This window comes from Elgaria multicarinata, chromosome 23 (genome assembly GCF_023053635.1).
Source record: "Elgaria multicarinata webbii isolate HBS135686 ecotype San Diego chromosome 23, rElgMul1.1.pri, whole genome shotgun sequence".
Classification (NCBI taxonomy): Eukaryota; Metazoa; Chordata; class Lepidosauria; order Squamata; family Anguidae; genus Elgaria; species Elgaria multicarinata.
In genome coordinates this window covers 8363247-8375552 of record NC_086193.1, presented here as the reverse complement: position 1 = coordinate 8375552, position 12306 = coordinate 8363247, and the positions used below count along the sequence as shown (strand labels likewise).

Genomic DNA, 12306 nt, shown 5'->3' with positions numbered 1-12306 from the left:
CCTGCTCATACTAGCCTCCTGCTGTGCCTCATTTGGGAAGAGCATGTGTGCAGAAGGGCCTCAGAAGATGATCTTAAGATTATTAGTTATTATTATTATTTACATTTGTATACCGCCCTATAGCCGAGGCTCTCTGGGTGGTTTTCATTGGATAAAAACACTTAAAAACAATATACAAAAAATTAAAATCACAAAAACATACAATTTAAAACCACAAAAACATACAAAAACAAACCCAGGCTAATTACATATTGCTAAATGCCTGGCCCAAGCCCTTTGGGCCTTTCAGTGTTAAAACCAGCACTTTGAATTGGGTCCAGGGAAACAGCCTGGGAGTTGGTCCAGTGGCGGCAAAGCAGTGCCATTGGGACAATCCCGTCTGAGACCCTTTCTCTCTATTTTGAACTAGATCAAGTTTCCATTTCTTGCTGCGACTGTTTCTGTGAATTAGCTTGTGTTGTTTTCTGCCCTCTCTGACCCCAAAGAGCCATTCTGCGTCTCCTCCCGAAAGCCTGCAAGATGAGGAACAGCCAGCCAGCGCAGGGGCAAAGCGCAAGCAAGACGGGAAAGACGAGGTGGAGCGATATGTGAGTGGTGCTTCTGGGCTGGATGGGAACACGGTTTCCCCATTTCCGTTTGGTTCCCCACCTTTGCACGGCTTTGTAGAGCCGGAATTGTAGGACCTGGCTTTAAACTACCAATATTGAGTATTGTGGAAGGAGGCAGTGTGGTGTAGTGGTTAGAGGGTCGGAATAGGACCAGGCAGATGGGGATTCAAATCCCTGCCTGGCCACAAAACTCACTGGGTGACCCTGGGCCAGTTGCTTTCAGTCAACCTAGCCTACCTCACAGGGTTGTTGTGAGGATAAAATGGGCTACGTACACCACGCTGAGAGAACAAACATTATAAAAGTGCAAGAAATACAATAAATTATAAGACATTACCTATAAAGCAACATATCCATGTTTAAGGCATGTCTACACCACAAACGCTTAAACCACTTTGCTGCTTTCCAGGGAGCCCTGGGAACTCCTGTTCTGTTGTTGGGAGCCCTAGGATCTTGTTTAGGGAGCCTTGGGATCTAGAAGAGAGAACACCCTTGACAAGCTACGTTTCCAGGAGTCTTTGGGTGAAACCTTATCTGATATAAACCCAGCATAGAGGTATAGCGTAGGGCTACAATGGCAGCTTCTCTCCTGGGAACATGGGGTTCATTTGGGCTGGCCGTAAGCTGCGCTGAGGGTGGAAGTGTCCCCACAAGTTTCTTATGGCTGGAAGGGCGTCACACCTTAAAGCATATTGAGCAAATATGCATTCCCCCCGCCCTTCAGAGGGGGGGGGGAAATGCTTTTGCGTGGTGAATGGCTGCGTCTCCCCGTCATGGAGGTGACCCTAAAGCTGACATTGGGGCATATGAATATCAGCTCTTTATTCAGGCTGTTCGTTCAGCTCTGGATGAAATAAGGAATTAAATCCGGTTTGTTTTTGCATTTGTTTCTGTTTCTGTTTTTGCAGGAGAGCGATGGGGAGAAAAGCGATTACAACCTGATAGTGGATGAGGTGCGTGGTGGGATTGCCTCTGGCTTCAGGCGAGAGCGATTCCCCTGTGGGCGTGGGGTTAAATTATGCAAGAGCGTAAACATGGCGGAGCCAACGTGCATAATTCATGCAGGTTGCCGAGTTCATCCCACCCTGCCTGCCCGCCTTCGAGGCGGAAGGGCGCTAAAAAAAAGTACTGCACACCAGGCCAGGTTCCGGGGTCATCCTGGCCTTTCCGTCTGAAGGCCTTGCGGGACAAAAGCAGTGACCTCCTGGCCCGGGAAGCACGTTGGCTACCCTCAGGGGGGGCCACTTCCTCAACGCGACACAGATTTTGGCTACAGGCCTGCAAACCACCTTGCCTGTCAGGCAGCAAGCCCTGTAATGCCTCTTACTGGGCTTTTTCTCATCACAGCCAGTGATGTAGGCTTGTTGCAAAATTTGACATCAGAATTCCCCACCCCCACCCCCCAGAACCTTAAATGTTCAACCTCTTTCAACCCAAGGGCTGAATTCCATTTCACAGAAGCGCTGGGGGAGGGCGGGGGGCATTCCAGCGATGGGCCGAAAGCAAAAAGGGACGGTCCGAAAATACCATCATAGCTTAGTTTAAAGCTCTTGCTACCAGTAATAAAACTACCTGTAATTACAAGTTTTTGGAGAGGGGGAAATTCCACATAACCCTGGCAAGCCGCAAACATATCTGCAATTGGTGTGCGTGTGTGAGAAAGAGACTTTTTAGTAGGTAAGGCCCCCCTCGCACACACCACTTACCTGGTCTGTCGCAGCCCATCGCCGGCTTCACTTCGACCCGCGGCTCAACCTGGACGTGTAGACCCCGTGGGCCTACACTTCCGGGTTGAGCTGTGGGCTGAAGTGAAGCCGGTGACGGGCAGTGACGGACCAGGTAAGACCCCCCTCCCCCCGCCCCATTACCTTTTTTCCGGAGCTCTGGATCGAGGCGAAGAATCCGCCTTCATCTCGATCTGCTCCATGACGCTCTGCTGCCCCCCCCCAATCCTCTTCGCCTCCGCCTTAAGGGGAGGAAAAGCACCCTGATCTGCTTCTGCTTCTCCGATCCGAAGAGAAGCGGAGCACAGCCCTACTTTTTAGGGAACCCTGGAGGGCCTTATCCTGCACCCCTGCTGGCCTGAGGTCCTGCCCCCCTTGCTGTTGCCAAAACATTCTACCAAATGCCAGCAGGTCCGTCTCCTTCATCCTGCCCTCCTTGCCCCCTTTCATTTCTGCTCAGGATCCGCCTTCTGAACATGGAAGCCCTGCCTGCATCTCCACTGCTAAGCTCCTGCCTAGCCGGAGGGAGGTCCCCAACAGCCCAGCCTCACTGGCTTCCAGTCGGAGCGCCACACCGCTCAAAGGAAAGGAGCCGAGTCTGGTAAGTTACAAGGCTGGCTAGCTAATTTTGGGAAGCCAAAGCCGAGGTAATATTTTACGGTGCCAGCATGGTGTAGTAGTTTGAGTGTTGGGCTGGGCCGGGCCTCCTTTAGAGTCCTTGACTGAAACCCAGAGCAAATTCACCAGCCACTGTTTCAGTCTGCCTCAGTCCGACGCACAGAGGGTTGAGCTTCCTCGCTTGGCTTGCCCGCCACTCTCTTCAAGCCCTGTCCTGATGGCCTGCAGGCAACTGGGGGCCTAAGGAGAAGGTGGGGAGAGGAATCTTCTAGTTATGTCAAATCCTGCGTGATGCCTCATGTACAGCGAAGTCAATTCCCAGTCATCACCCCAAAGTGTTGGCCAGGGAGCAAACGTTGTGGAGGCCGGGGAGGCCAGACATCATTTGGCTCATGGAGGATTGGGCGGGGTGCTCATTTGGCCACCCACCACAATTCAGTTGCCCACCCATGCCTTAACCAAACATGCCCAGACCCTAAGGTCATCCTCAGGGGTCCTTCTCCGTGCGCTCCTGCCAAAGGAAGTGAGGCAGGTGGCTGCCAGGAGCAGGGCCTTCTCTGCTGTGGCACCCCAGCTGTGGAATGAGCTCCCTAAGGAGGTTCGCCTGGCACCGACACTATATTCTTTCAGATGCCAGGGGAAGATCTTTTTATTCTCTCAGCCTTTCAACAGTCTATAAATTCAATTTTAACTTGGCTGTTTTAAATTTGCATTTTAAATTTGTATTTCTGCACTGCTGCTGATTTTATCCTGGTTGTGCTTTTAGATTGCATTTTGTATCATGTTTTTATACTGTTAGTTTTATACTTTAAATGGTTTTAATTTTTGTGAACCACCCGGGGAGCTTTTGTGAACCACCTGGGGATAAATTGACAAGGGAGTTTTTTGTTTTCCTCCTCTGACACTCTTAGGATCTCTCTGACTGGGTTTGGACAACACAATAACTTATGGTGGTTTAAGTAGTCGATGGTTGGTTATTTAACACTCCATGGGTTGTGGAGAGAGTTTTTTTAACCAACGGTTGGTTATTTGGCCCAAGTTACCAGCACAGATAACCAACACTGTGCAGAGTTGGCTATTTGAACCACTGTTGGTTATCGTGTTGTGTGGAGGGCACTGTTGGTTATTTCGTCAGCCACAGAGTTGCAGGGCAAGAGCGGTCAAAGGGGTGGCTGCCGCTCTAGTCCAGCTGAGTGGATAGTTTTTTGGTAGCAGTGGCTGATGGGATACTAGCAGGAGGACTGAGAGGAGAGAGAGGGCAGGGTATAAGTGAGTCAGCTCAGCATGAACTAATACTCAACTCAACAGTGATACTAGTCCACACCACGGTTTATTATTATCGTGTTGTGTGGGGCGTACCCCCTAGATAAACAACGGTTGAGTTGATGGACTATTGTGTTGTCCGAACACAGCCTCACTCTCCAACCATTTGTTATTGATTTTATTTGTTACATTGTATCCCACCTTTCCTCCAAGGAGGTCAGAGCGGACTACATGGTTCTCCTCCTCCTCTCCACTTTATCCTAGCTCGGTGAGGGAGTTGAGAATTCTCCATTCAAGACCCCTTGCTCGGAACTCTAAAGGAGCCACAAGAACTCACTGACACAAGATGTGGCTTAGCTAGCTTTCCTTTTTCCTTTCTTTTTAAAGGGGGGGATTTGACAAATTCATGGAGGGGGCGAGGCTATCACGGACTACTGGCCATGAGGGCTGAATAGAATCCCCCAGGTTTACTCCTGAGTAACAGCCACTGGTGGACGAACAGCAGGGGAGGGCTCTGTGGCTTTTTTTTTGTTTTTTGTGGGCTTCTCAAAATCTCCAGGATGCTCACCCTTGAAAGCAGGATTCTGGACTCAGGGAGTCTCTCCTTACTTTGGGAATATTAAGAGCAAAATAGAACCTCCATCTACAGAAGCAGTCAGTCTGCCTCAGAGGAGATTTCAGAGGAAAAGCCAGTGGGGGCTGGGGGCTCCGTTATCAGTGGGGTGGTGGATGTGGTGGAGGTTTCGCCCCTTGGAGAGTTCCTTTAGAGTTCTGACTGAAACTCTTAGTGCATTTACTGCCCCACTGACATTGGAGCCACCAGCCTCCACTGGCAAGTGCTGTTAGATTTGTGGCCTGTTTGTGGCATGTGGAACACACATGGACCCTGTTTGTGGGTCCATGTGGAACCAGCAAGCGAGAGTAGATGATCCTATGCAGCCCGGCTTTTCTTACTGTTCTTAGGGAAGATGGGCTCCACCAAGAGCAATTAACCAAGATGGTTAAATTTATTTATTTATTTAAAACATTTCTTGGCTCCCTTTCTGGGCAGAAGCTCTCACAAAGCAGCTTTCATGAATGAATTCTATTTATTTATTTATTTCATTTTTATACCGCCCAATAGCCGAAGCTCTCTGGGCAGTTCACAAAAATTAAAACCGTGAAAAGCATAATAAAACAACCAGCAGTCTAAAATAGACCCTTTTCTCAAAAAGAAAGCCTTCTTTTCTTTTTTTTATGGGGCGTTGAGTTTGAGATGGTTTCAGCTACTGCTGCTGAACCATTTATTGGAGTTTTGTATTTTACCGGACGGCGTGTTTTTGTTTACGGCTGGTTTTTATTAAATGGTTAATTTTGTATGTAAGTTGACTTGTTCTGTTGTGTGTGTGCGTACGTATCCACTTTTGCAAGCTCAGTTTTGTTCCTTGATTATTATGCTGCCACAGATCTGTTCAAAGAACAAAACAGAGCATCAAAGGCATAATTCTCTGTCATAAAATGAGGTGAAAATATAAATGCATGCGTAAAATGAGAAGGGGGAGGATTAAAAATTGAAAGAAGAAATGGCAGAACGGCACTTAAACAACTTTCTTTTACAAACCTTTACAGTTTTTGTTACTGTTTTGTTGATATGCCAAATAATAACTTTGGGAAGCCATCTTGTGGGTGGCAGAAGGGTTTTCCCTTCAAGGCGGTATGCAATTAGCAGAACTAAATGGGTCCAGAGGCCTTGAACCAAAGAAGGGGCTGGTGACCAAGCAGAGCGGGCCCTCTGTTCATGCCCCTGGGCTGCATCCCAACATTTTAGGCCTGATGCTTTCCCAGAAGCATTTGCTGGGAATTTGTGAGCCACCCAGAGAGCTTTTGCTATTGGCCGGTATAAAAATGCAATAAATAAATATCCAGCAAAGGTGTTCCTTCTGACCTCGCCTTTCTTGGAATGACATGGGCCATAGCTAGACCTAAAGTTTATCCCTGGATCGTCCAGGGGTCAAACCTGTTCATCTAAGTGACACACAGGGGATCCAGTGCTCAGGCAGGGGCGAACCCTGGATGATCCCAGGATAAACCGTAGGTCTAGCTGTGGCCACAGTGTCATTCCACAGCGCCTCTGCCTCAAACTTCCATCCTAGCGGGAGCGGGATTTCTAGCCCGGATGCCTGGGTCCCATTCTGTTATTTGCCTTCTCCTTCTTCCGGAGGAGGCTGGTGGCTCTGATGCGAGTGAGGTGGGGAATCCGCTCCGGGTTTCAGCCGGAACCAGTCAGAACGCCAAAAGAGCTCTTTCCTTGTTCTGACTAAAACCCGGAGCAGATTCACCACCCCACTGACATCGGAGCCACCAGCCTCTATTGCCTACCTTTGAACAGCAACTCTCTCTCCCCCCTTCTCTGTCACTTCCCCTCCCCCTCCCCCTCCCCTCCCCGCACCCCCTCCTCAAATGCATGGCTAGCTTGGCCCAGTTAATTAGTGGCCCACCCGGGGCTTTGAATTCCTCAGAGGATTTTAATGTATAATTAATTGCTATTAGCGCAGGCTTGTGGGGCGGAGGGGGGGAGGGGGGCTGGCTGGCTGTAATGCCATCTGGGCTCGACTGGCTGGCAGAGAGAGGCGCATCCCAAGCACAGGTCGTTGACGTGGTGATGGTTTTCGGTAGCACTTCTTGCTTTGTTTCTCCTCTTCCGTTCGGCTGCCTGTACGCATTCCCCAGGGCTCTCTTGCCCTCTCTCCTCTCTTCCTTTTATTTGTGTGTATGTATCAACAGCCATACTCACACACGCGCGCACACGCACACACACGCAGCGTTGAACCATGAGCCGTGCAAATTCTATTGATCTCCTGGAAGCTGCCGAGGCCTGCGATTGAAACATCAGGGCGGGAGGGGAGCTGTGCAGAGGGGAGGCCGTATTGATTCTTCTGTCAAACCCCGCAGCAGCCTGGCTGGCACTCAAAGGAACAGCTCCCTCCGCAGGCCCCAGATGGCCTGGGAGAGGGCAATCCCAGCCCCCCAGCCCAGCCCACCCCGTACACGCATGGGGGACAATCGGATTAGGAGGGACGCAGTCCCCCAACGTGGAAACCCAGCCTGGCTGGGCGGCAAGGAGATGGCACTTCCCTCCCTGCAGCGGGACGGAGACGGGTGCACTGGACTACTGGAGGTGGGGCGGGGGGAGGTGGCCCTGGGTGGTCCTTTGCTGTGAGTAGGGCGACCCTGTGAAAAGGAGGACAGGGCTCCTGTGTATTTAACAGTTGCATAGAAAAGGGAATCTCAGCAGGTGTCATTTGTATATAAGGAGAACCTGGTGAAATTCCCTCTTCATCACAACCGTTAAAGCTGCAGGTGCTATACTAGAGTGACCAGATTTAAAAGACGGCAGGGCACCTGCAGCTTTAACTGTTGTGATGAAGGGGAAATTTCACCAGGTTCTCCATATATACAATGACACCTGCTGAAATTCCCTTTTCAATACAACTGTTAAAGATACAGGAGCCCTGTCCTCCTTTTCATAGGGTCACCCTACTATTAAAGATACAGGAGCCCTGTCCTCCTTTTCATATGGTCACCCTAGCTGTGAGTGGCCCCGTTCAGAAGACACCTTAAACCACGGCTTTAACCCTGGGGACTAAGGCTTTTTGCCTTATTCACTGTGGTTAAAGCTGTGGTTTAAGGTGTCTTCTGAACAGGGCCAGTGAGTGCCTCCCTCTCTCTAAGGAAGAGGTTGTGAATCTTGATTTCTGCACATCTGCTCTCCTCTCGCCCCCCCCCCCAGAAAGTTGTGTGTCTATAAGAAGTCTTGCAGGTTATTTTAATGCTGGGCAGGTGGATGGAGCCTCCTGGACTGACATTGAAGCCACCGGCCTCCACTGACTTGAACTACTGCTCCTTATATGTGCCAGCCTTCGCCATTGTCAAATGAATCTCTAATAATACTGTGATGGTGAGCTTTTGTGAAAAGGGTTATTTAAGAACAGAAGAGCATCCCTTTGGCTCAGTTTGTGGGGGTCCATCTAATCTCACCTCTTGTTTCGCAGAGCCAGTAGTGCAGCTAGCTAATTCTAGACCCTAGATTTTGGTGGGGGGTCGGAGAGCTCCGGCTATTGGGCGGTATAAAAATGTAATCAATCAATCAATCAATCAATCAATCAATCAATCAATCAATCTACAGTCCCAGTACTTGAGAGCTAAATGCCTGCCTGCTTTCCTGCCTGCCTGCCTGCCTCTCTCTCCCCCCTCTCCCTCTCTCTCTGTATATATATTATATTCTCTGAGCATGTGCAGTTTTGCATTGTAAACTCACTTAATTCATGGTCCTGTGATGACTGTTAGAATAAAAAGGACTTTGATTCAGCTGCCCACATTCACTTGGGAATAAGCACCATTTTCTTGTGGAAGAGCATAATAGAGTTTTAAAATAAAAATAATAAAAAGGGGGTGTATGTAACCTGCCTCATGAGGTCATTTTGGGGTGGGGGGGGCACTGGGCTTTGGCCACTAGTCCAGCCCTGGCTGCATCCCTATCCACAGTGGCCAACTACATGCCCCAATGGGAAGCCCACCAGCAGAATGGGAAGCCAAACGCTTATAATTTGCTCGCTGCTTCTGGGATTCTGATATACGGCCTCTGACTCTGGACTTGGCAGCCACCTCTAAATCTCCCTTCTTAAAGTGGCCTTTTCCTTCCAGAATGATGCCAGTTCCGCCACCTGCAAGGTGCCCAGCGTGTCACCCCCCCATGAATCCTTAACCCCCGGGCCTGGTCCCAGTTGTGCCTCCCAAATCCAACAAATTGCTTCTAAGTCCTCCACTACAGACACCATCAGTAAGTTGCACGTTTTATTTGTTCTAGGTTTCTTTTCGTTTTTAAATCATTCCCAGCGATTTCTGGACTGAAGCCTTCCCCAACTAAATGCCCTCTGGATGAACTGGGACTTCAACTCCCATCATGGCCATGTTGCTGGGGACAATCAGAGTTACAGCTGAACTCATCTGCAGGGTATCGGTTTGGGGACAGCCGCTGTACATTGTACGCCTTTTGCGATACAACGTTTTGCCAGCTGTGATATGTTTTAGCGAGGCTACATTTGCACAGGAATAAAACTAACACTTGTTTTTAGATGCTGCCTCAGCAGCCGCTGCCTTCGGAGCAGTTATTCCTTCTCTGCCTGACCTGAGCTGTGGGGGGGGGGGAACCCTAGCGCTGTGGTAGAATCATAGAATCGTAGAGTTGGAAGGGGCCTATAAGGCCATCAAGTCCAACCCCCCTGCTCAATGCAGGAATCCACCCTAAAGCATCCCTGACAGATGGTTGTCCAGCTGCCTCTTGGATGCCTCTAGTGTGGGAGAGCCCACCACCTCCCTAGGTCACTGGTTCCATTGTTGTACTGCTCTAACAAGAAGTTTTTCCTACTATCCAGCCAGAATCTGGCTTCCTGTCACTTGAGCCCTACAACTCCTACAACTTTCGGCATTGGCCGGGGAATGCTGGGAGTTGTAGGACTTCTTTCCTATCTAAACATGCAAAGGGTTACACCTTTAGTCGTAATTAGAGTGATCCCACTGAAATCAGTGGGACTTAAATGAACCACAAATAATTTTTAAATGGATCTACTCTAGGTATACATAAAATAGAACTTCCTGACTGTTAGAGCAGTACGACAGTGGAACCAGTTACCTTGGGAGGTTGTGGTCTCTCCCACACTAGAGGCCTTCAAGAGGCAGCTGGACAACCATCTGTCAGGGATGCTTTAGGGTGGATTCCTGCATTGAGCAAGGGGTTGGACTCGATGGCCTTGTAGGCCCCTTCCAACTCTGCTATTCTAGGATCCTATGATATCTGGAACCAAACCATAATTAAATGATGATAATTCCTGTGTTCTGTGTAATTCCTCAGCCCCCCAGAAGCGTTGTCTGGCAAAGCTCTGGTAGATATTCTGCTTTGTGGGACGATATTCATCTCTTTTTCTTCCCTCCCTCTCCCCGCCCCTTTTCCATGCCAGCCCTGCGGAGCCCTCTGAGCAGGACCACATCCTTTGCCTCCTCCTTTGGGGTCATGCCCCACGCCGCCCTCAACGGTGAGCTGGCCGCCCCCAGTTCCTACGTCAGCATCCATCTCTCCCCACAGATCAGTGGGGCCGTGATGTATGGAAGATCCCCTGTGGTAAGTCGACTCCCTGAGCTGCTTTTCAGTTAGGGCTAGGCGATACAGTGCCCTCCATATGTTTAGGACTACAGCTCCCATTAGCCCTGACCATTGGCCATACTGGCTGGGGCCGATGGAAGCTGAGAGTCCAATAACATCACCAGGTGCCCTACAACTCCTATTAGCCCTAACGATGAGCATGATGGGAATTGTAGTCAAAAACATCTAGAGTTTCATGTTTCTCTCATCGGGCTGGACAGATCAGTTTGTTTTCTATCCGTGTCAGTTTCTCTCGGGTCAATTCATAAATCCCTTCTGTCCTATTTCTGCAGTTAAAAGTTAAAAAATTTGTATTTAAACACTTATATTTGACCGGCTTCCCCCCCCCCTCCCCATGAAATACACCTTTATAAACACATTGTATTTCAGAGTTTACATTTCTAAATTTTAGTCTTATCTTTAAATCCATTCTGGGATGTTTTTTGAGCTGAGAACTGCACGGCAAAATCTGGAGCAGGTTGGCACCCAAAGGGTAACTGGTGACGTTGTAATCCACTTGGAGCCTTTCTACACGAGCCATTTACACAAGCTTGTAATTCCTCACATAGGATAGTTTATGGGTCCTTTACATGACATCCTCACCCTCCAGGGCCTCTCCTGCACTTTGCAACCATTTCAGCAGGGCTTTTTTTTCTAACTAGGAAAGTCTGGTATTACTTGTGAATGGCAGGATAAAGCCTAGTGTAATTATGCAACTCCACTATAACTCAGCGCAATTTACACTGGTTTAAAGTGTAAAGGACTGGTTTAAAGAAAGCCTTATGATTCCAGTCCTCATGGTTTTGAATAAAGGTAGGAAGCTGCCATGTCAGACCATGGGCTGCCCACATATCCCCCTCCTTGCTTTCTACAGGTGGCCTTTGAATCTCACCCGCATTTGCGTGGCTCAGCCATCTCCGCCTCTTTGCCTGCTGTTCCAGGCAGCAAGCCGTAAGTAATGCCGAGGCACGTGTGAAGGGTGCGAGGGGAATGGATGCCTCACCGGGGCTTGGCATGGGGTGCATCCTCCGGGCCCTGACCCTGACTCCCCACCCTTTTCTGAGTCCAGCATGTGCTTTGTCCGTCTTGGCTTGGGGTTCTGTGAATCAATTCACTGACACAATGGCAGCAACATGCAGGGTTTCCAGGACATGAGAGTACGAGCCACATGGGCCTTGCAATCCATCTGTTCTTATGTCCCACTCCATCCTTGCCTGTGGCCTTTCCATTCGACCACCCTTAGTTTTCCCAAGCTCCTTGAAATAATTTTAACTGCTCTCCATTGCAGCCCCTTTGCAGAACACTTTGTGCGCAGCGCTCCTGACTCTCATTATTATTATTATTATTATTATTATTATTATTATTATTATTATTATTATTATTTCTTACCCGCCTCTCCATTTTAATCAAGGTGGGGAACAGTAAATATAAAATACATAAAATACTGATTAAAAACATAATATACATTGTTAAAACATCCTAAAAAAACATCCTAAAAGCATCCTAAAATTCCACTGGATAGGCCTGCTGGAATAGATCAGTCTTGATAGCTTTCTCGAATGCTAAAAGACTGTCAAGCTGACGAGTCTTCTCCGGCAGGCCATTCTGCAGTCTGGGAGCAGCAGAAGAGAAGGTCCTCTGGGTAACACCCATCAGCCTAATTTTAGCTGGCTGAAGGAGATTCTTCCCAGAGGACCTGAGATGCTGGGCGGAGGGTCCTGCCACCCTTCAAATCCATGCTCAAAAGCTGCTATTTTTGCCTGGGCCCCAGCTGCAGCCCCATCGTCTCCCGTTCGTCACCTCCTGCTTTGGATTCTCTCTCCTGTCTGTTTCTCCCCCGCTGCTGACATTCAATTGTACACGCCTTGAGGGCAGAAACCTGTCTTTGAAACGCTGCTTAAGGTGCCACGTTACT

General features: G+C 49.0%; 1 protein-coding gene across 2 annotated transcripts in view; it reads left to right on the top strand.

Moving 5' to 3' along the window:
• Positions 1-12306, top strand: part of TLE5 (TLE family member 5, transcriptional modulator) — a 99458-nt gene that overhangs the window by 79610 nt on the left and 7542 nt on the right. For both annotated transcript variants that reach the window (XM_063147015.1, XM_063147013.1), the window contains exons 9-14: positions 486-587; positions 1517-1561; positions 2793-2933; positions 8897-9032; positions 10210-10370; positions 11266-11342. In XM_063147015.1, coding sequence (XP_063003085.1) covers positions 486-587; positions 1517-1561; positions 2793-2933; positions 8897-9032; positions 10210-10370; positions 11266-11342 — 662 coding nt within the window. The remainder of the gene's footprint in view (positions 1-485; positions 588-1516; positions 1562-2792; positions 2934-8896; positions 9033-10209; positions 10371-11265; positions 11343-12306) is intronic.